At 44.4% G+C, this 24,096-nt stretch overlaps 1 protein-coding gene across 3 annotated transcripts; it reads left to right on the plus strand.

The window, feature by feature from the left end:
- Positions 1–14,583: 14,583 nt before the first annotated feature.
- Positions 14,584–21,390, plus strand: MSANTD4 (Myb/SANT DNA binding domain containing 4 with coiled-coils). Of its 3 annotated transcripts, none has more exons than XM_026006770.2 (3): positions 14,584–14,833; positions 17,653–18,270; positions 18,953–21,390. In XM_026006770.2, exons 2-3 carry the CDS (start codon positions 17,809–17,811, stop codon positions 19,526–19,528), a joined length of 1,038 nt encoding a protein of 345 aa, XP_025862555.1. In that variant the 5' UTR covers positions 14,584–14,833; positions 17,653–17,808; the 3' UTR covers positions 19,529–21,390. The 3 variants fall into 3 exon arrangements, with proteins under 3 accessions (XP_025862555.1, XP_025862557.1, XP_025862556.1); XM_026006772.2 differs by having other exon boundaries at positions 14,695–14,786; XM_026006771.2 differs by having other exon boundaries at positions 14,751–14,879.
- The last annotated feature ends 2,706 nt before the right edge of the window (positions 21,391–24,096 follow it).

A 24,096-nucleotide genomic window follows, 5' to 3' on the forward strand; every position in this document is an offset into this window, starting at 1 on the left:
AGGGAATAAAATCCAAGGCACTGTTTTCTTTCTTCCCTTTTTTGTCCTCATTCCCTTTTCACCATGTTAGGAAGATACATCAAAGAGCCACCTTGAGCCAGGGCTGGGTCCGCATAGCCGTGTGCTTCCATTGAGGCAAGCTTGGTCCCAGATGTGACCTGTAACCCAACACAGGAGGTGACTTCACAGTTACAGATTAGTGGGTGCTGAGGGAGGAAGCCATCTACAACCACTTGGAATCTTTAGCTGTAGGGTCACTGGGCTTGGGAGAGAAGTTGTACCCACTGGGAAGTCACCAGGGGTCCTGTTGATGAGCAGCTACACCACCTGGGGCCCATCAAATAAGAGATGGGAGGACCAAAGGTCTGCAGGAAGTGTGGTGTGTGCTGGCTGGGTGGTGTGGGAGGCAGAGGGAAGCAGCAATAGCTGTCCTGGCCTCTTCTAGCCCCTGGACTACTGGGGGCAGGTGTGCAATAACAGGCAGCGCTGCCAAGTCAAACGGGCAACAGTGCTCACTGAAGAGACAAGGAGGGTGTTAATGACAAAAGCAGCAATGTGGCCAGCCTGGCTTCTGAGACAATGCAGTGAGAAATGTTGGTAAAAGCCGTGAAACAGCATGATGGCAGGTGTCTAGGCGCACTTCCCATGAACCCCCACCACCCCCCATCAGAAGGGAGGATGTGCACCAGCTGGGGCCAAGATGTTTGCACACCTCCCTTTCACCTCCCACCCTGCCCCCCATCAGGAGGGAGGAGGTGTGCAAGCTGCAGCCGAGATGCTCACACCCCCTGCCCAAAGACATAAGGCTGGTAAGAAGGTTAGCTCATGACGGAACCTACAACTCTTTCCTTGAAACCACACTGCCTCTCTCAGAAAAGTTATTAACCAGATTATTAAACTGACTGGAACACTCAATGCCGGGAAACCATAGTTGGAAGTAAGGAGCAGAGTCCTGAAATTTTATTTGGTCAGTGTTTTCTATCTTATTGGTGGAACAAATTTAGCCGTGGTTCAACATTATAAGGTTATCGCCCGTGAGAACTATTATGGAAAAGCAAGCCTTCCTTCATTAACTAGAATGCCTCGAAGCTTGAGAATGATTGAACTACATTATTGATCAATTCTGCAGATTAAGAGCCTCCCAGCTGATCATAAATTAAAAATATGCTTGCTATTTTAGAGATAGAAACAAACAGCCAATACAAGTTTACTGCTTTTTAAAAAAATTCTCCTTTGCTTTTCTATTATTTAGAGAAGCACAATTGATTTTTATTTCCTCTTTCAAATTACCGTAGTCAAGAAACAATGAGCCATAGGATCCCTTTAAGGGTTTTTTATTTGTTCACATGATTGGAAAATCATTTTGCTGATTTTAAAAAATATGTAGGGATGCTTTCCAATCACATGGGGCTTAAGTATGAAATATATTTGGAAGGGAAAAAATGCTAGTAATTGCTTAAGAGATTGTTATTAAAGTAACATATAGGGTGATTTCTGTGTTTCATAAAAGATATCCCACCTAAATTGAAAGCTACCACAAAGGCAGCAGAGGACACCTCAAAGATCTCTGCTGACAATTGGAAAGACCGCCTTGAGGTGATGGAAGCAGACAGGCTGGGCACACGCAAATGGGCATTACAGCCACAAAAGCATTCTCCAGGGAGCGGGAGCATCACGTGCCCACCAAGAGCCCAGGTTCGGTTCCCTGGGCCGTGGAACACTACACCCCAAATTGAATGGGTGACAACCACCACTGTATCTGCCCCCCACTATTTTGTGGATGAGGAATTCCAGGAGGGTTGGCTCTGTGGTTTGCCTGTGATCGAGGAAGCATCAGCCGAGCAGAGCGTAAGGATTCACCCCCAGAATGGCTTCCCTACCCGCAGGTTTGCTGCTCTGCACTTGCGGGGGGGCTTTCCATCTGCGCCTGGTCATGGTTGGCCCTCCAGGGCTCCAGGACACGTGGGCTTCGCACGCACTGGGGCTGTAGGGCTGGGTGTGCTTACATGCGGGCTGCCTTGCAAGGGGCAGAATGCAGGCCGCCAGGCCAGGCCAGCGCTGTCTGGAACTGGTAGAGCATCATTTCCGCTGGGGTTCTTGTTGTTGTTGGGTTTTTGTTTGTTTCTGTTTTTAGTCAAGCTAGTGGCAAGACCTGCCCAGATTCAGGGAGGAGACGGAGTCCTTCTCTTAACCCGGCAGTGGCAAGGTCACACAGGAGGAGTGTCACGGCCTGGGAGGTACTGCTGTGGCATCTTTGGAAAGATCTCATTTTCTACTACCTCAGATCTCAATCTATAACCAGTGATGTGTCCACCACACCAAACTGCTTCATAGGAAAAATAAGAAAAAGGAATCAATAAACACATGATTTTAAACCTGCATATTACAGTCTTTACTATATCTACCTGGTTGACTATCTCCTACAGCCATGGATTCTACCTCCTTTTCCAACCAAGCTGGTTTAATTATGCTTTGTAAATGGACCCAAACTCACTTTTAACACAGGTTCTATATAAATCCTTGTGCTGCTGCAATCCTGACACCCATTCATCTATTCAGACTCTGCCTAGTATCTCCCCAACCAGTGACACCCCTTCTCCTATCCCTGAGCTTGTTTTTCTTGTCAGGCAGACCCTACTGTCCTGTCTACTCTTCTCGCCAACTTTCAATCAGTACCATAACCCACTTTTCTGCCAAAGAGACAGACATTCACTAGAATGTAGCACAGCCTGAAACCACATGGAGCCCTACCATGCCCCCTTCTCCACTAAGCAAACAATACAGATAGACAAAAATTCCCACATGTATAAAATCCAAGGTGAAAGAGTAAAGAACTTAGCTGGGGAAGAAAACAAAATGAAGTCCCTTTGTGAAGGCTTAGATACTGTCCGTGAGATGCTGGTAGGGAAAGAACAAAAGGCAGCAGGACACAGGGGCGAGGTTCTGAAGGAAGAGAACAGTAACACCCCCGGGGTCATGCTGCACGATAGGAATCTCCACGGCAGTGGGAGCTGGGAGATTATTTGGAGGATCATTTCTCTTTACAGGCAAAAGATGCTCAGAACCAGAACACAGAGGAGATGAAATGGACAGTTTTGAGAAAACACTGAAGAACAAAACCCAGAAAGACTGATTAGATTTGGGGAAACACATCCAACCATGTCAGGATGTTCAACAGGGCGTTTCTTTCGTTAGTGGTAACAAACTCCCTGTGGATTCCTTTATACTGAAGCAAACGACCTTAAGTGACCTAATTTCCCTGCAAGAGTGGCGCCTCATGCTTTTGAAAAGTGCCTTGAAATAACAGTTATTACTTTGGTCAGTGATGCTGCAAAACCATTTTGTTCTGTGCATAAAACAAAAATCATGTTCTGCCTTCTTTATGGCATCATTTAAAAATAATGTCCAAAGTCCACATGCATGAATGGAAACAAAGGGAGTCATGTGGCCAACATGGAGGAAGCCAACGATTTGCTTCTCAATAACTGTCCTCCATCCATAGTGTGTTGCTGTCACTTTGGCAATGACTACAAGGCAATCACAAGGTTCCCACATTTGTGTATAATTTCTTCTTTTCATTACTCTCTGAGTGCTGAAGTTGTTGTCTTTTGGTTTTTTGTTGTTGCTTTGCTTCCGAAGAGACCCTACCATACTTATATTCACTTTTATTTGATTACTTTTTATTTGTCTACAGAAAAAAAGAAAATCGTAAATAATTGTGAGTTAAATGACAAAACGAGCAAAACTTAAAAAGTGGATAAAAGTGTTTTCATTTAAAGATCTTTTTACTGCGACAGAACAGCAGCTCTTACACATGGTAAGCTATGCAAACTTTAGAAACATCTTCAACACAGAGCAGATGCGAACACCCCGCTGACAAACAGCCACTGAGGGGGTGAAGCTGTAGGAACCTGACTGAGTAAATTTTAAATAAGTCCAAAACAAATTTAGGACTTATATGTTTATAAGTCAGTGATACAGGTCACAGGGTATGAACTCCCTGAGAGCAGGGATATTTGTTTGTTTTGCTCACGTGGTCAATCCTCAATAAATTTTTATTGAATAAATGTGGTAATCAAAAGAGATAAACAGCAGAGTGATGTAACCTTAGACTTCATTAATAGAATAAGGAAAATGATGATTGGATTATGATTATGGTGCTATAGCAGAAATCTAATTTCGTATCTATAATATTGCTTATCACAATTTGAAAGAGAACATTAGAGTATCCTGAAGGACCAAGGTATGAAGAGGCTTGAAATCCAGGTAGGAAAATTAACTAAAAGAATTGCGAAGAAGATAGGAAATTCTGCGTGATGCTAGGGAGATAGGATGCAGACATTCAAGGGTTTGCTCTCCATCTTCTACAGAGAACTTTCCACTCCTGTGTTAATATGAGAACATTGAGTATCAGTTTTCTACAGAACTTTTCGAAAAGACAGCATTACAACCACATTATATTTATCTGGTGGGGTAACTCTGATGCCTATGTTGGATGGCAACACTCATCACTTGTGTGAACCATGATAATATGCACTCCTTATCTTCCAGAAGCAAATTTTGAAACATGAATAGATGAAGGAAAAACAAAGTTCAAACCAAGGTGTTGTGAGAAAAAGAATCAATGTATAATGACCTACGTAATGAATGGGGTCATTGCTCAGAACCCAAACTTGGGAATTCTTTTCCTTTACCTCCCCTCAGTCCTCTCCAGAGGGCTAATCTTCCACACGTGATGGACACATCTTCTCTAATCATTATACGAAACTTGCAGGAAGGATGATTGTGAGCCATTTCTCAAATGCTGGTCTCTTACTGTCTTAGAGATGTTCCCAAACCAAGGGCCATTTCTCAGTTCTTAAGGGTTCAAAGGCTTTAATTTTTTGTATGGACAAAGAATAATTTGGGGGAACCTACCTAGTGAGTTATTAAGGATTAATAAAATTGGTTGTTCATAAACCAAAATGGGCACATCACGTGTTCACTGAGCATCTGACTTCACACCACGCTTGGTGACACTGTTTCCTCTTTATGTATGATGAGCGTGCAGACATCATTGGAAGCCCCAAATTTCTTAGAGGAAAAGTTATTATTATTGAATCATATCTGTTGATTTGACTCAGTTGTGGTTTTTATTGCTATTAACTAATTATTTGTAAAATGTTTTACTTTCATTGCTATTGTTTTGTCCTTTAATGATTGCTAGTTCTCATTTTTATTGTTGTCTTGTACGTTTTCAATGTGATTATGGAGTTCTGCTCACTAGAGAGTACGGATAGCTACAGTGGGTGAGGAAAGGGTTTTTCAATGGAGATTTATTTGGTGGGACAAATCAAGAGCATCCCAGAGCCCTTGCTCCTGGGGAGCTCGTTTCCTTTATGTAGATATGGAAGTTGAATTCGTTTCCTACATTTCCTATGGCTGCTGTAACAATACACATATGGTGGCTTAAAACATCACAAATATATTCTCTGATGGTTCTGGAGTTCACAAGTCCAAAAGCAGAGGTGCTGGGTTAAAATTCATTTCCTTGGGCAGCCTGGGTGGCTCAGTGGCTTAGTGCCGCCTTTGGCCCAGGGTGTGATCCTGGAGACCCTGGATAGAGTCCCACATTGGGCTCCCTGCATGGAGCTTGCTTCTCCCTCTGCCTCTGTCTCTGCCTTTCTCTCTGTGTGTCTTCCATGAATGAATAAATAAAATCTTTTTAAAAAATTCATTTCCTTGCTTTTCCAGCTTCTTGAGGACTCGTTGACTCATGGTTCCCCTCTCCTGTTCAAGGTCAGCAATGAGGGGTCATCTGCTCATACCTTGTCCCTCTGACACTCTCCTCCCACTCCTTTACTCACAAAGACTGCTTTAATTAAATTGGGTGCACCAAGATAATCCAGAATATTCCCCTCATCTCAGGGTCCAAGATCCTTAAGCACATGTAGACAGTCCATCCTGCCAAGTAACTTGTTCACATGTTCTGACAAGGAGGACATTCTCCTGCCTGCAGAACCAGAGTTAGCCAGCACCTCACTGGTACTTAAGAATATTTTCTGTCACCAAAACTATTGTGATGGCTGGTGCAGATGAGCTCCTGAAATCTCGAAATGGAAATGGAGGTTAATTTTGAACAACTGAAACAAAACTAAGAAAGGAACCAGGAATCATGGATGTGGTACTATTATTTTCCAGACTGGGCACAACTGTTAACATGCAATTTTGCTGGTCAACCCAGAAATGTAACCACCAGTTAGCACATGGCTTCTGTAGTATAAATGCATCTGGCCTTCCCAAAGCTGAGACTTCCTCAATGAGCCTAAGGATGCCAGTCATTTCTAACATAGCCAGTGCTTTGAGAAAAGTAACCCATTGGGCCACTGTGCCTATTTACATGTTACTTTGAATCAAGTATTTCAGTCCCCTAGTAGAGTCTCAGAAACACCTCAACAGGGGCACCTGGGGGCACAGTTGGCTAAGCCTCTGACTCTTGGTTTCAGCTCAGGTTGTGATCTCAGGGTCCCGGGATCGAGCCCCACATCCAGCTCTGTGCTTAGCACAGAGTCTGCTTGGGATTCTCTCTCCCTCTCCTTCTGCCCCTCCCACTCATGCTTGCTCTCTCTCTTTCTCTTTCTCTCTCAAAAAAATAAAATATTTTTTAAAAATCACACCTAAACAAAGGGTATCCTTTGATGGAAACTCATTCACTCCACTAAGATTTATTATATCCTCCTACGAGCCAGGCACTTTGCTAGGACAGCATTTTCAAAGGTGACTGTGAGCCTGGTCCCTGTTCTCGCTCTTCCAGAGGAAATAATTAGGAGAAGAGCAAGACAAAGGCAGAAATCACAGTCACGAGTCAGTGGATGGGGGTCGGGGGTGGGGGTGGAGGGAAGCTGGTGAATTAGGGTGCTGTGTCCCAGAGGGGAGGAGGTGTTGAAAGGTGGAGGAAGATAATCAAAGGGGCTGGAACCAACTGCCTTGCCTGCTCTCCTTACTTTGCGCAGCAGGCACAGGTTCTCAAGTGCTGCTGCTTAAAATAAAAGTTTTCCATTTCAATGGGGCAGAATTTCGTATTTTCGGGAGCTCAGAAAAAATGGTTTGAAATAGCATGAAATGACAACATGGACATGCCTTCAACTCCGCGCTTCAATTTCCCTGACTGCAAATGAGAAGAACACGTATTTGAACAGAAATGAGAATTTCTACTTCCCACATAGCTTTTGTGGACTCTCTGGATTTCTTATGAAATAATGGACAGTAAATCAAATTGCTTTCATGTCTTGAAGGGCTCCTTTCTTTCTTAAATGACTTTGAACTTTTTCTCCCCTTTTTTGAGCATTTGTATAGATGAGCATATTTTAAAAACTGACCGGAATTGAACAGTAAACATATTTGGGAAAGCGACTGATTGTCACTATAGCAACACGGAACTTGTCTGACATTTAGTCTTTCCATTATTCGCTGTTGCTATAGTAATGAAACCTTGTATTCTGACACCATTTCCAAATTCTATTAAAATAAAGCCCCTCTCACCCCATGGGGAGGAGAGAAGGCCAGAACTATTAATGCACAAGGTGTATGAGAATGTTCTCTAGCACTGGGGCAGAGATGAGATGAGATGAGATGAGGCATACTTTGCTGCACTTTAATCAAACTGGAAAAAGCATGCTTAAATAGTGGAAAAATCTAGAGGTAATAACTCAGTCAGTACAACAAAAGTAAAGCAGATTTTGTTGTTAAAAGTCAGCCTTTTGGGGCACCTGGCTGGCTTAGTCAGTAGAGCATGCGACTGTTGATCTCGGGGTTGTGAGTTCAAGCTCCACATTGGGTAGAGAGATTACTTTAAAAAAAATCAGCCTTTTATCTTAAACACATATAAAAATTGCTTTAATTTATGAGCTGTTGAAATTTAACACCAAATATTAATGGATAATGGAGAATTTTTGTTTCTTTTTAGGAGAAATATATAATAGGATAATGGCAATTGAGGGTCACCAAAATTAGTAGAGAATGTACTTGGAGTTTTCAGAAGCTTTTTGTGTTTAAGAAAATATTATATAATCCGTTACTCATCCATTGTGAAACTTATGATTGGCAGCCAGATGATTATTTGATTATTATTAAATTATTATATGCAATAGTAGAAATATCTTCAGCTATGCATTTTTGATTAATGAGAAAAAAGTAGGGAGGGAGCTAAAAGGAAGAGTAGCGGAGTCCGTGGTGAGAACGCCATGTAGAAGGAGGGGTATTAAGAAGGAAAGTTAGTGATCATGTAAGAGAGCGAAGGGTAGTATAAGAACCCAAACCAGGAGAAGGTAGACAGAAGCGTCTGGAAGGAGTTGGAGCCAGAACTCCTGAGAGAGGTCTTCTGTGACCTACAACTTAGGCTGTGGGTTGCTGATAGGTTCTCAACAGCTCTGTAAGTTGCCACTGATTTCTGGAAGTTTTTTCAGCTCTATGGTAATTTGGAAAAATCATTTCTTGCCCAGAGAGAAAGTATTCACAATGGTTCGGTGAAGCAAGGAGCTGGAATCAGTACAAGCATCATGGTTCTACCACATCCTTGCTGTGTGACCTGGAGTAAGCAACCTAGCTTTGGAGCCTCTGTTTCCTTTAAAATGATGTTATGTCCTGGGGATGCCTGGGTGGCTCAGTGTTGAGCTTTTGTCTTTGGCTCAGGGCGTGATCCTGGAGTCCTGGGATCGTGTTCCTCATCGCTCCCCACAGGGAGCCTGCTTCTCCCTCTGCCTGTGTCTCTGCCTCTCTCTGTGTGTCACTCATGAATAAATAGATAAAAATCTTTCAAAAAATGAAATATAAAATAAAATGATGGTTTGTACTAAATTCCATGCCTCAGTTTCCCTAATGGTAAGTCCCTTGTAAGAGACAACATGTGCCAAGTACTTAGCAGTGTCTAGTACCCAGGGAGCATCCAGCAGGTGTAGGTGTTCTATTTCCTAGCTAGAAAGGAAGGGAATGGGGGGGGGGGGTTGGAAAAACACAACATGGGCATATTTTGTCTTATGGTTTTTGTCTTTTGTCTTCCAAGTCATTAAGTCTTTGAGAAATCAAATAATTTGATATGGAAGAACATGCTATCTGAAGCAGGAGAGCATGAGTCTCTGGAATTACAGGTGAGTGGAGAGGACCCAGGGCCGGAGCCAGTGCATTGGTCCCCCTGGTGATGTGGTCTCAGGCTGACCACTGCTCAGCAGTGACACATGCCATGAACCACTCTGCTTTCTTGTTAGACAGGCATAGAAGGATAACACTGGAAGGATGGAAATAAAGGACAGATAATGTCAATGAAGTATCATCATTAATAAAGTCTTTTGGATTTATCTTTTTATGAAGTTAAAAATCACTTTGAGGGACACCTGGGTGGCTCAGCAGTGGAGCGTCTGCTTTTGGCTCAGGGCCTAATCCTGGAGTACCAGGATCGAGTCCCACATCGGGCTCCTTGCATGGAGACTGCTGCTCCTCCTTCTGCCTATGTTTCTGCCTCTCTTTCTGTGGCTCTCATGAATAAATAAATAAAATATTGTAAAAAAAGAAATCACTTTGAAAAATGACTATTATCACCTGGATCCCCCATATCCACCTTGTGAACTATGGTTTCAATCTGTATTGTCACAACTTGGCCTTGCAGATACAGTGTACCGCCATCAGGCTATTCAGAAAGTGTGTGTTTGGGAATGGGAGGTGGGTTAAAATTTGAGGTGCTCTCTATTTCTGAATCTTGTGAAATGCCTTTTATTTCTGTGTCCCTTCTGTCCTTTTCCTTGTTTCTACAGTTGAACCCAAAGAGTTTTGCCAGGAATCAAAGCTCTTGTCTTTTAAACATTTAAATGAGGGACATCTGGCTGGCTCAGTCTGTACCACCTGAGACTCTCGATCTCAGGCTCATAAGTTCAAGCCCCACTTTGGGCATAGAGGTTACTTTAAAAAAAAATTAAATGAGCTGAGTAACTGAAGCCAAGTTGCCTAAGCCAACTCAGAATCCCATTTACACTTCTGTTGTTGTTGTGTATAGATCGCAGTCACTATTACACCCCACAGACAATCTGAATAGGGAAAAAGTCAAGAACAAACTTGACCTGGAGACAACAGTGCCATGGTGTCTAGAAGGTATTCTGTGGAAATTGGTGAAAAAGTGAAGCAAAAGCAATGGACAATGTAGTATAGAACAGTTCTCAGGCAGCTCCTAATCACTGATGGATTCCCTGGCTAAGGCCACTGCTCAAAGGAATTAATTATATGACCATCGTCCATTCCACAGCCCTAAATCTAAATTTGTTTGGGAGCAAAAAGTAAATGCACAGGCCTACTGCCCTGCTAGGTGCTGGTGACAAAAGACAAATGACAGATCACTGCCTTTGAGGAGCTTATAACACAGTCCAAAATGTTAGGGAAAAGATGGGTTTGGAGTATGTGTGTGTGCGTGTGTGTGTGTAGTGGCAGAGAGCTATTGTTTCTCCACTCTAGGAAAATCTTTCCAAATGTTTGGCCACCTTTAAGTCTCCTGACAGCTAGCAATACCATCCACTGAGAGTGAGAGGGGAGGGGGAGTTGGGTGTACAGACCACCTGGGCTTCCACTCCAGTTCTGCCAGTGCTGCGTGTACAGCCTCAGAGGGACACACCACAGCATGTAGCCTCGGGTCCCTGACCTACAAACTATAAGTAATACTGGGGTTATGGTGATAGTGAGATAGAGTCACATGTATGAAGCCCTTAGGTCAGTGTCTGGAACAGAATAATATTCAATCATTATTTTCAAAAAAAGATGAGGAAAGTGAATTGGCCACTGGATGAGAAGCTCCCTGCTCCAAAACTTGGTACAATTCTTACAAATAGAACTCAAGAATGCACATGCATAAAAAACAACCAAGAGGTTACAAAGAGTCATAGTAATTTCTCATACTGAGAAAACAATATGATTAATCTTTATTATTAAGATGACATTTATGCAGTTTTTCTATTGATACGTGATGCAAAAAGGGCTAAATCAATCTAAGTATTCAGTATATACATGGGATGGGGTAATTTAAAATATAGGCTATTTTGCATGAATAAAACTCATTCTGCAGGTGACTCAAAGATACAGATGGTCAACCCACTAAACTGTTAAAACTGTTTTCAACAAGAGGCCTCTCTGACTGCCAAATAGGAGAGAAAAACCAAGAACGTATATGTATCAAGAGTGAATCTTTTAAATGGGCTCCAAAGAGAAAGTCACCACCAGGGCACACATTCCAAATTGCAAGAGTAGATCTGTAATCAATCTGTTTCTCCCACGGTCAACTCAAGCACAGGTGATTTTCTGAAAAAGTATTATTAATGACTTTCCTTTTTTTTTTTATTTAAATTTTTATTTATTTATGATAGTCACAGAGAGAGAGAGAGAGAGGCAGAGACACAGGCAGAGGAAGAAGCAGGCTCCATGCACCGGGAGCCCGATGTGGGATTCGATCCCGGGTCTCCAGGATCGCGCCCTGGGCCAAAGGCAGGCGCCAAACCGCTGCGCCACCCAGGGATCCCTATTAATGACTTTCCTAATAAACACCAGCCAGTACTATTTCATAGGCTATCCCAGCAGAAACCAAACCTCTCACCATAAACAAAATTGGTGACCTAACCACAGCCATTGCTAGCTGCAATGCCAGGACCCATTCAGCTTCTCAAGATGTGGTACCAGACTGATCTTCAAAATTAAAATCTGCTAACCCTCTTGCGATTATGATTACCCTTTTTAAATAGCTCGTGTTCTAACATTTCCTATTTTTTTCAGTTATAAGAGAAAATCTAAAGGAAAAGAATGGTAGCAGTTTCTATAGGAACCACACTGGCTTCCCATTCAATGTAAAGTTTTTAGAAACATGAAGTTTGCTGGTGAAATGCTTTCAGTGTCATTTTATAAACGTTTATAATTTAACTGAGGGATGATGAAAATAGCAAGCAGTTTGGTGGAACATCACAGAGGGCAAAACAGAGTGAGTTTTGTCAATGTTCAGTTCAATTCAACAAATACACTTTTGCTGGCTTAGGTGCCACGTAATGTGCCAGGTGCTAGAGAGCAGAGAAAGGGAAGGGCAGAACAGTGGAAATCTAACTAGAATAAGTATAAGCATAGAGCTCTTATGAAAAAAGACGAGGTGATATATTCTCAGGGTGTTATGGAAAAGCTGGTTTTGAGGAATAAGAGTTCGTCACAAAGATGAGTCAGGAGGAAGCCAGACGTGTACAAGGCATGGATGTCCTTGCAAACTCAGTGTGGCACAGTACTATTTATATATGACATAGGTCAGATCACGTCCACGGGGCTCCTTTTTTCTTAACTAAACTGCATTTGGAGGAGACACGGCACAAGTGACGTTCTTCTTTCCCTTCGATTAGATAACAGGCAAAGAAATCCATTTTATCTAACGATTACATTTTGAAACTTTTAATAAGCTGTGACCAGGTACAGCCTAGAACAGCTTTGTCTAATAGAAATATAACGCAAACCACACGCATGAGATGAAATTTCCTATTAGACTCATTTTAAAAAGGAAAAAAAAACCCACAGGTAAAATTAATTAATTGCTGAACCCAATTAAGCAAAATTTTATAATGTAACTTATAATCAATATGAAAATTGCCAATGAGGCATTGTACATTTTTATACTAAGTCTTTGACATCCTGTGTATATTTTACTCTTATGGTACATCTCAACTGAGATGCTAATTTATCAGAAATACTTCAACTGTATGTATGTATGTATGTATGCATGCATGTATGTATTTAAGGAAGCAAGGAAGCAATCTCCACATCCAGCCATGACCCCAGGATCCAGAGTCACATGCTCTACTGACTTGAGCCAGCCAGGAGCCCCTACTCCATCAGTATTTAGATTTCAAAAAATTAACAGTTCAAAAAGTCGATTCACATTACTCAAGTTTTGCAACCATACTTTGAGTTATCCAGTCACTGAGCTAACTGAATTCTGCTTTTAAATTAAAATTAATTAAAATTAAATTGACCTAAAACTCAGTTATTCAGTTGTAGTACCCACATTTCAAGCAAGGGCTAGTGGCTAGTGGCTACCATAGGTGGGCAGCTCAGTTCTAGAATTAGTCAAATCTTGAGCCTGAAACTAGTAGTAACAAAAATCAAATTGAGAAACAGACTATCAGGTTTGTAATGGGGCACTAATAATAGGCATTTTGGATTACCCTCCATCTCTCCCTCATGAGTCCATATCCACTCACACAAGTTAAAGCCAAGAACAAATAGTGAATCTTTCCGGAAAGATCTTGCAATCCGCACAGAAACTGAGGTTTCGTTGCAAGAAGCTTCAAGAGTTCATTTGAAAGCAGAAGGTTCTCAACATTTACCGACACATTCTGGATGTTATCCCCATTAGTGAGGTAGATAAACCGATTCCAGCTGGGCACAAACTCTGTAAGTGAACAGAGAAAGTGTCTGCTCACAGTCAGGATGGGTGGTTCTCTTCTCACCCAAAAAACACCCACCACAAACAAAAGCCAAAATTATAAAATCCAAGTTCTCATTATTTAAAAACAAACAAACCCTATTTTTGTTCTACTTAGGCAAAAGTATCGGCATGCCTCTTGCACAGCCTCCTTAGTGAACATCTGAAAGGTTAAACTGATCATCACATTTCAAGGAGCGGACTGCATAAGGACGTCCTATTTTATGGAAGAGAGTTCCTCCAGGAACGTTCAGCAAGCATTCATGGTTCATCTGGAATATTCCATCATGTATTCACCAAATCTCTTTTGAGTGCCTAGTATATCCCAGGTACTGTGCTGGATCAGGAACGTCCCAGGAAAGGTCCCCATGGCGAGGGGGGCAGCTGGTGCAGGGCTGCTGTAGGATTTAGCAGGTGCAAATACGGGATGCCATGGACCGCCTCAAGCTACACCTCTGCTAACAACATGATGTGATGCCTCTCAAGCTGAGATGCAACTGAGCATCCGTTTATCGTGCAAACCTGCATGAGAGAGACTGGACCCCGAGGGAGGAGGGCACAGGGTGGGGACACAGGAGACACATGTCACCCCAGACTCACTAGTGACACCAGGCCCGGGGGAGGGGGGGAGCGGCAGGGAGAACTGGACCCCGAGGGAGGAGGGCACAGGGTGGGGACACAATGTCAGCACATCCAGTTTTGGGGGGTCTCAGGGTGGTCAGCACTGGCTGAGCTGCGTGGACACCACCGGCACGAGGCAGGGGTTGTCTCAGAGGAATGCTGAAGCCACCGAAGCCGCACCCGGGGGACCAGAAGGTGGAAGTGGACTCGGAGGGACTCCTGGAGCAACGCCAAGGTCCCCGCCCCCTCTCTGCCCTTTTAACAGGTGAGGGTCAAGGACAGGGGCCTCGTTCGGAGGCGGGGCTACCAGGCCCCAATCAGGAGGAACAGCGCCGCAGGCTGATCGCCGAGGACCAATCGGCTTCCAGAGCCCACTTGACTGACAGCACCGCGCGCCAACGCCGGAGCGCAGAGCGGGAGGCCGTGAATCGCAAGGGGGCGGAATTCCAGGGCACTAACCCGGAACCGGTTGGGGACTCGATTCCCATTGTGAGGCCAGACCTGGGGCGGGCCCTCAGTCAGAACGGCAAACACTCCGGGCCAATGGGTGCGCCGCTTCGAACGAGTGGCATCCGCGCTAGCCAATGGGCGGCGGCAAGGGGGCGGGCGAAAGCGGTGGGCGGGGCACCCATGAGGGATCTTTTTTTTTTTTTTCTAGCCCCTTAGAGGCGATCGGGCGGAGGTGCCGCCGGGGTCGCAGGTGAGACGGCGTGTCCCGGGGCGGCGGCGGCGGCGGCTCCGCGGACGGTGGGTGCCCTCGCCGCGGGGAAGGTCCCAGCGGGGTCTGTGGCAGGTGCGGTACCCCCCGCGCCGGCGGTGGCCCTGGATCTGCGTGGTAGCGGGACTGCGACTCCTGGAAGTGGCAGCCGACCGGGGGCGGACGGGCGGTGCAGAGGGAGGGCTGCGGCCGCCGGGCTCCCCGCGCGCCCTGTCCCGACTCTGCTCCATCCTTCCTGGTCCCCGCACCTGCCGCCAGGTGCGGCCGCTGCGCTGCGCGGAGCCTGCGCCACTTTCTCCAGGGCGGCCTCCGGGGAGCCTCGTCTCCCCCGGTGCTTCCCTGCGGCCCTTACCGGGCGGCCCCTGAGCAGGCGGCAGGTGTATCATTCCGGTAACAGGTGGCTTCGCAGTAAACTTCACTTATTCACCTGCCGCAAGTTTCAGAGAAGAGCATCCTGTTGGGCGGGGAAGCGAATTTCCTCTAAAAACATGTGGGCGCGGGGAAACGGGGGGGGGGGGGCTTGGGGAAGTTTGGATATTTTGTGATTTTTTTTTTCTTGAGCAGACTAACGAATTTACAAAAAAAAAAAAAAAAAAAATTTTTTTTTGTACCCAGAATTGACAACCTGATTTTCCTTGGACCTCTTAATTCTTTCTTATCACAGAGTATTTAGGAACTTCATGCTCAAGTGTTAGTCCTTGAAAAAACAATATTATATCCAGGTAATAATATACCTTTGGTGGTACATCATCTTCACACGGATTATGTAAGTGAACGACATACCTATTTCCAGCCAGGAAAGAATGATTTCAGTGGTCTCTGTTGGGGCATGCAAGATCTGTGGGGCTTTTAGAGGTTGCACCTGCCAGATTACCTTCTGCAAAGACAGGGAACACAACCGACATAAAAGGGGGGAGTATTTGACATATAAAATGGCATCTTTAAACGTTCTGTGAGATGTTCCATCCTCAGCAGTGGGAATATGTGCCTGTCACGTAGTAGGAGCTCAATAAATATCTGAGTAAGTTACTGGGTAATGGATGACAGAAACCCAAACTGTGTTGTAGGAGTATCAAAATATACAGGAAAGAACAGGAGGGGGAAAAGTCCTGCAAACACAGCTTTGGTTCTATCTGTACAAATATAGCTACCAAATTTCAACTCAAGGGGCACTGATTTTGGTATTTTCTTACATTAATCAGAAGATGTCAGGTTTTGACACAGTTAACTTTCTGGAGATCTAAGATATATTTACACAGGAACAGTGTTGTGCTAAGCCATATCCATACTCTCCTATAGCATTTATAACACGTATTCTATGTGGCTGTGGTTAGTTTATTCATCTAATCTCCTATTGGTGAATATCTGTATTTTTAGCATGCTTTTACCTTAAAACTTTGCTAGCACTTTTTAAATGGTTCAAGAAGCTGCATAAATGCTCTGAAACATCCTATATCTTTTGGAAACAAAAAGGCATCATCAATACATTATATTTAATATAATAAGGAATTTGATCTTATTATAGCTCCTTGTTCTGTTTTTAGGGACATCTCACCTGCCGATTCCATACTAAAAATATGTCTGATAATCTCCTTACTCATCTTTGGTCCATACAGACTATGGTAGCAACACAGCCTTTTTACTTAACGTTTTCTTTTCATAGTTTTGGGAGCTTACCTTCCTTGAGTGATTTTCTTTTTCACTTTCTATCCTTTCCCATCCCCCATCACCTTATTTTAAGTTGTATTTGTACCTCCTGTTTGTTAGGCACAGTGTTGTGTATTGAGGACACAGCCTTTGGAGCAAGTCGGCTACCATCTCCCAGACCCCACTAGTGCTGGGCCAGATGGTAGAGAAGGCAAAAGCCAAGTTACCACTTCAGTAATTCTCTGGTGTGCTGTGACATGGGTACTAAGGAGGAGCATTTTGGGACTGGTGTAACAACGTATAAATCAGTTTGCTTCAGTCCTTTTATATAAATATATAAAAAGACAATATTTTTGTATAAATATAAAAGATATATATATATATATATGCAAAAAGATAAATAAAAATATGTTTAAAAGTTTGTGACTCTAGTACCTCCTATGTACTCTTCAGGGGCCTCTGAATACTGAATACTTGCCCAACCCACTGATAATTTAAATTACACAAGGGTACTAATGTAGGCCAGAGTAAATTAAATGTGATCCCTTAAAATTACAAGTGTCTAGAATGTTCACTAAATGGACTTGGAATCAAATGTGAACAATCAAATGTGAAATGTGGTTAATTTTTGTCAAGTGTCCATTTCCTAGGCAGAGGGGACTGTGTGCACAGAGGCTCAGGATGGGAGGAGGATGATTCCGGGTGACTAGAAGCAGTGGGGAGGAGAGAGCACACCCAAGGAGTGGAGAAGTAGGGGGCAGGGCAGGAGAGAGCATGCCCCAGGAGTGGAGGTGGGTTGGGGGGGGGCATGGTCTGGGAGTAGACAGGCAGGAGTAGGAGAAGAGAGCATGCCTTGGGAGTAGAGAGGCAGGGGTAGGAGGAGAGAGCATGCCCTGGGAGTGGAGAAGCAGGGGTTGGGGGGCATGGAGGAGAGAGCATGCTCTAGGAGTGGAGAAGGGGGACAAGGGGTGGTGAAGATGGCAGGGTGGCCAGTGGCACTCCGGGGCCAGGACAGCTGCCCAGATGAGGGCAGGAGGCCACCGATGGTACCGGGGCTGGCAGTGGGGCTGGCAGAGAGGGAAGGAGAGGCAGTGCTGAGCCAGATGAAAGGTGTGTGCTTTTTCCTAAATCCTGTGTGCATCTCATGAGGGAAGTCCTGCAGAAGCTGCAGGCTGATGGATTTGCACTTGTTTCTCTCCAGGAATTATTCAGCCTGCCTGTGCTACTAGATGAGTGGAAAACTCTGATTTGAACAAAGTGCCAACAAGAGATTGCCCTTGATTCCTGTGCTTTGTAGCATTTCTCAACTTTTCCCATCTTCTCTAACTATAAAAACTCTGCATTTAAAGTTAGGAAAATGAAGCAGTTGAAAAGGAAGAGGAAAAGCAATTTTAGTGTTCAAGAGACTCAGACCCTTTTGAAAGAGATTACAAAACGGAAAGAAGTCATTTTTTCCAAGCAGCTCAACACCACAATCAATGTGATGAAGCGGATGGCCTGGGAGGAGATAGCACAGTGTGTGAATGCCGTCGGGGAGGGAGAACAGAGGACCGGGACAGAGGTGAAGAGGAGGTACCTGGACTGGCGGGCGCTCATGAAGAGGAAGAGGATGAAGGCCAACATGAAGCTGGTCGGCTCAGGGTTTCCCCTTCCCACATCCGACTTAGACGACTCGCTCACTGAGGACATCGATGAAAAGATTGGATTCCGTAGTGACACAAATTTTGATTGGCAGAATGTGGCAGATTTCCGGGATGCAGGTGGATCCTTGACTGAGGTCAAAGTGGAAGAGGAGGAGAGAGATCCCCAGAGCCCTGAGGTTAGTATGAGCCTGGGAATCCTCTTTCTTCTCACACCTTCAATTCTAGGAGTTCATGACAGGCCCGGAGCAGTGAAGTGCTCTGTCGTTCAGGTGACTTAAAAGTAGTACCTGACACTCATTCCATTGTTCTCTCTTCATGTCATTCATTTCTCTTTGAACCAAATACACTTCTCCTACTTATATATACAGGTGACCCTTGAACAACGGGGGTAGGTGCCGGGGTGCCACCTCCTGCTCCCTGGAAAAGTGATGTATGAGGTTGGACTCCCCCAGAGCTTACCTACTGGGAGCCTGCTGTTGACCCGAAGCCTTCCGATAATAACACAAGCAGTCGATGACCACGTGTTTTGTGTGTTTTATACATTATATATTGTATTCTTAAACAAAAGCAAGCTGTAGAGAAGAAAATATTAAGAAAATCATAAGAGAATACGTTTCCAGTACTGTCCTGTATTTACGAAAGAGTTTGCATCCAGGTGGACCCGCACAGCTCAAACCCTTGTTGTTTAAGGGCGGAGCCTATGAGTGACGTTTGTCATTCATTATAAATAGTTTTCAAAACTCAAAATAAGTGGGTTTTATGTGCTTGCACAATCCGGAAACTTGGTGAAGGAAGTGTTTAGACAGATTAATAACCACGAAGTAGAAATACATACTGAGTGTGGCTTTTTCCTTCTAGTTTGAGATCGAGGAGGAGGAAGAAATATTGTCGTCCGTGATACCGGATTCCAGGAGGGAGAATGAACTTCCTGATTTTCCGCACATCGATGAGTTTTTTACCCTGAACTCGACGCCGTCTCGGTCTGCCTACGATGAGCCCCACTTGCTGGTGAACATTGAGAAGCAGAAGCTGGAGCTGGAGAAGCGGCGGCTGGATATCGAGGCCGAGCGGCTGCAGGTGGAGAAGGAGCGGCTGCAGGTGGAGAAGGAGCGGCTGCGCCACCTGGACCTGGAGCATGAGCGGCTACAGCTGGAGAAGGAGCGGCTGCAGATCGAGCGAGAGAAGCTGAGGCTCCGGATCGTCAGCTCTGAGAAGCCGTCTTTGGAGAGTGAACTTGGCCAAGGCGAGAAGTCCCTCCTGCAGCCACAGGACATAGAAGCAGAGAAGTTAAAACTGGAGAGAGAACGCTTGCAACTGGAGAAGGACAGGCTGCAGTTTCTGAAATTTGAGTCAGAGAAGCTGCAGATTGAGAAGGAACGCTTGCAAGTGGAGAAGGAGAGACTCCGCATTCAGAAGGAGGGGCACCTGCAGTGACTTGGTTCCTGCTCATCCAGCAAATGTATGGGAACCGGGGATTTTTCTGTATATCGGGTCATATAAAAATGGTTGCCAGATTAGCTCTTGTTTTTCCTGTCTCATGTCTGTGTTTTCAATAGGAAGAAGATAGTTGTGTGGGGGTTACTGTACACTTTAGTAGATCAACGTAGAAACTGCGTGCCCTAGCAGAAACTCTTGTGCTGCACTCTCTGAAGTAGTATCATTACGTAGAGTCTTGTATCATCTGTGCACTCAGTTGACAATTATATCTACGTAAAATTCTAGCTCAAAATTCTAGCTCGGTGGTTCTCATCGGGGTGGGGGGTGGTGATTTTGACCCCTGGAAGACATTTGGCAATGTCTAGAGACATTTTCGGTTGTCAAAATGGGGCTGTGGAGTGGGTTGCCACTGGCATGTAGTGGGCAGAGGCCAGGGCTGCCCAGCTGGGTCCTGCCGTGCCTGGGGCGGCTCCCCGCTCCCAAAGTACCCAACACAAAACAGCAGTGTTGCTGTGGTTGAGAAACCCTTTCCTAGCCTGGCTGTGCACCTAGGTAGTTTTGGTTTGTAGTTTCAAAGTACTAAAACCTCATATTTAAGTGGGTAGTTACTTAAATGGCCAAAACTTTTCACTGTGTAACATTACATGTGGTGTACTGAGCTTAGGGCGTGATGAAGACAGTAGGTATTGTGTCCCTGTGTTTGCACTGATAATCTGAGATGGCAAACAGTGCAGGGAATATCCGAGACTGTCCAAAATGGGTCACTTTGGAAACTGCATTCTTCAAGCTGTTGATGCTTTAGAAGCAACACTTGTCGCTTAAGGCTTAGTTCCCTTTTTTTTTCCTTTGGATTCACGGTCTTAGTTTAGGTGGGAAAATTGTGCTTCAACCATGTATTGAAATCGTACTGTAGGGGATCCCTGGGTGGCTCGGCGGCGGTTTGGCGCCTGCCTTTGGCCCCGGGGCGCGATCCTGGATTTCCGGGGTCGAGTCCCGTGTCGGGCTCCCGGCATGGAGCCTGCTTCTCCCTCCTCCTGTGTCTCTGCCTCTCTCTCTCTCTCTCTCTCTATGTCTATCATAAATAAATAAATAAATCTTTAAAAAATAAAATAAAATAAAATGAAATCGTACTGTAAGTGAACGGTTGGAGCTAGTAAAAATGGTACGAACATAAACATGGTACTAGTAGTCCATGAGCTTGAAATGGACGAGGGGTTACCTTTTAAATAAATCATAGCAGCTGTGCGGGGTGGGAGGAGAGGTGGGGTGGGGAGGATGGCCTCTGTGCCCAGTGGTGTGATGATGATGATAGCTGTGTGTGAATGGATTAGGGACACACCTGTCACACGCTGACCCAGGCTGTAGAACAATTCCCGAGAGTAGTAGTATTCCTAAGTCTGAGGCTCAGAGAAGGAGCACCAAGTGAAATCGTCATGTGTTTTGCCTCTCCCTGAGAAACCCAAGTTTGAAACCAATCTTTAGTCCCTGTTCTGAGACCAAGGGCTTGCTTTTAACCTGGTGACTTGCCTTGGGTCCACTGCAGCTGTGGTTTCCACAATCCTGGGGTCCTCACACATGCTACCCTTGAGAATCGCTGCACAATATCACTTTGTAAACTCTCTGGTTTCCAGGACTGATAATGTAGCTTTAATGCATCTCTTCTGCTGACAGAGACTACCTGGATTCTGCGTTTGTTCCTTGTTAATTTAAGAATGTCTTGAAACTGTATGTGATATCTGAGTAGGGATCTATAAGGAAAAAATATACTTCTACTTCGTTACCTTGACCTTGAAATAGTGTTATTTTTCTATAACCAAAATAAATACCTCTACCGTAGAAATAAATTTACCTATACTAACTATGTGAAAGTTTATCATTTCCAGTGATGATCAGCGGTGTGAGGTTGAGGGTTTTAATCCTGGAAGAGAGCCTGATCTGTGAGTGCGGGCACAGGGCCTCACATCAGGTTAGGTACTGTGCTAGGTGCTCTTCACACATGGTTTTATTTACTCTCCAAATTAACTCTTGAGCTAAGTCATCCCTACTTCTATAAGAAAGGAAAAGGATATACCAACACTGACCCAAATTTTTACCCCAGGTGCGCGGAGGAGAAGAGGTGGAAGTTTGTGGGTGCAGTTGTAAGGGGTGCTTGTGACAGTAGCTTTGCCGTGGGTCATGTGTGAAGAGTCCTGTAACTCACCCTGTGACTTGATCTCTTGGTTCATAAAGTGGGCAGTAGGAGACCTGCCCTGCCTCTGCTTCATAGTATGTTTTAAATAACACAGTGTATCAATTATAAAATGCTACTTAAGTGCAATGTGTTATCAGCGTTTAGATTTAAGATGAGCAGATTTGAATTTCCTAGAAGCAAGCGTTAAGAGAGCCAATACATTTTTGGGGGGAGCACTCTTAAGTTCCTAGAAGAGATTTTTTTTTTTTTTTTCCCTAAAGCAGCAGCTCCTTGTCTTCCAGGGCTCTGGCTGGAAAGCCTTGGGTCCCTTCCCCCTTTCCGCAGGTGTGAATGGATTGGGTTGATTCACTCCAGTAGAAAACTTGATTGTTGGGTTTCTGACCGGCAGGGACCCTGGGAACGAGCCCTGTGGGTTACCTACTGCTCTGTGTAGACCACTCTGGCACTCGGAGCCTCGTGCGGCTCATAGTTTTAGAGGCAATGAGACTGAGCTCTGGGGCGGTTCTGATCTCAGCTGGGTTCCTGTGGTCTGCAGGCCACCAGGTGTGGTTCAGCTTCTGTGGGGTGACTTAGCTTTCCTCATGGTGTTTGATCCTCTAACCAAACAGCTTGGTTGAGTGGGGATGGCAGGAAGTCAAACAGAAAAGTAGAGATGCTCCAGGTGTCTCAAGTCCAAGGCTCAGAACTGGCACTTCACATCTGCAGCACTGTATTTGCCAGAACATCACAGGACCAGACTAGAGTCAAGACCGAGTCCACCTCTCCACAGGAGGAACCGTCATCCTGCTCATAAGTATGCCCTTGTGTAAAGATGCTGAGTTAGAAAGAAGGGGCCATTAATTTGCAGGAAAAGAAAGTATTCTCTCAGGCTTTTTTTGCAAATTAAACACTTTGTCTTTTAAACGGAAGATAATTCTTGCTTCTCTCATTTCCTACCTCGTTTGTCCATTTTATACTACTTTGCTTCCCTCTTTTCATTCCTTTACCTCTTCATGTTTCGTCACTTAAATCCTGAATAGAAACACAAATCATACTGCTCTGAGAATATTTTATTTAAAATTAACAACTACCTTTTCCTACCTTTCTGGCTTTCATTGTTTTGTTTGTTACAACTCAACATTTTCCACTGCGTCTCTCTACATCTTACTTCCCCCAAAGTAAATTTAATTTTTAAAGTTATGTAACTTTTAATTTGTCAATGCTTTCTAGTCAATATTCTCAGACCAGAAGTCGTACTTTCTAAAGCTCCCAGAATACTAACCTCCTGTTTGCTTTTCCAGTCTGTAACTTCTTTTTGACCTGTGTGATTCTTTATACACATATGCACCAGATGGGGTTTTAGGCAGTGCCTTCATTAAAACCCAGATGGGGCTGGTCAAATGTATGACTTTGAAATTGGAAAGAGTTTAGCATATGTACAGCTAGAAGACAACCAAAGGAGACCCATCTTTGGGGGGTAAGAAAAAAAAGCTACATTGGTTACTGATGTATCAAAAGATTAACTTACCACCCTCCACAGAGGCCTCATGACCATGCTGTCTGCACTGAGACCAGGAAGACATGAGAAATAACAATGGTTATAAAATTTGAATTTTGGTAAATAAGTTCTGAGAAGAACTTTCTCAATGAATTTCATCAGGAAATACTTTTTTTTTTTTTTACCATTTATCTTTCAAATGTGACCCATTTGCCTTTAAACAAATTAGTACGTTGAAATATAAAGTCCATCCATTCTAATGTCAATTACTATCAAATCTAAATTTCCAGCTTCCACCTCTGACTGAACTGTAATCCTGCATTTCCAGTTATACAGCATCTCATCGTGTGCATCCTGCTGTTGTCTCGAGTGCCTGATGCAAGCCAGACCCGAATTCCCCAAGCCGTCTGGCCTCTGTAGCCTCACAGGTGTGCTGGCGGCTTGGGCTGGAAAGTGCAGTGGGTCCTCCCGTCTGCCCCCTTCAGACACTTGCACTTTGATGCCTCTGCTCTGTCTCCAGCCTCCTGGCTCGTCGTTAGCAGCAGTTGCTGTCTCAACTCCAGATGCTTCCTTTCTAATCCTTCTTGCACAATGCTTCCAGAGTAGATTTCCCCAAACACTGCTGTCGTCATGTCCTGAGGATTAACAAGACACGAAGCAGTAGAAGAGAGTTCTAGAAAGACCACAATTCCGGTCTCAGTGCTACTTTATCTGCTGGGTTGTGGCGGGCTGTCAGGGCGTCGGAGCCTCATTCTTCTTATGAATCAGCTCAAAGATATTAGAAGTTTGTCTTCCCTTTCATGAGTCCTCTATTTCCTCCTGCATCAAGTGTGATGTCCTCAAACATCCTTTGTCCTGTTTAAAACATTCTCGTAAGGTCTGTTTGCCAAGCTGTCC

The sequence above is a fragment of the Vulpes vulpes genome, chromosome 12 (assembly GCF_048418805.1).
Source record: "Vulpes vulpes isolate BD-2025 chromosome 12, VulVul3, whole genome shotgun sequence".
Lineage (NCBI taxonomy): Eukaryota > Metazoa > Chordata > Mammalia > Carnivora > Canidae > Vulpes > Vulpes vulpes.

Coding starts and splice junctions, on each gene's coding strand:
- MSANTD4 (XM_026006770.2), top strand. CDS start 17,809: ATGAAGCAGTTGAAAAGGAAGAGGAAAAGCAATTTTAGTGTTCAAGAG. Junction 18,271..18,952: donor GAGATCCCCAGAGCCCTGAG/GTTAGTATGAGC, acceptor TTTTCCTTCTAG/TTTGAGATCGAGGAGGAGGA.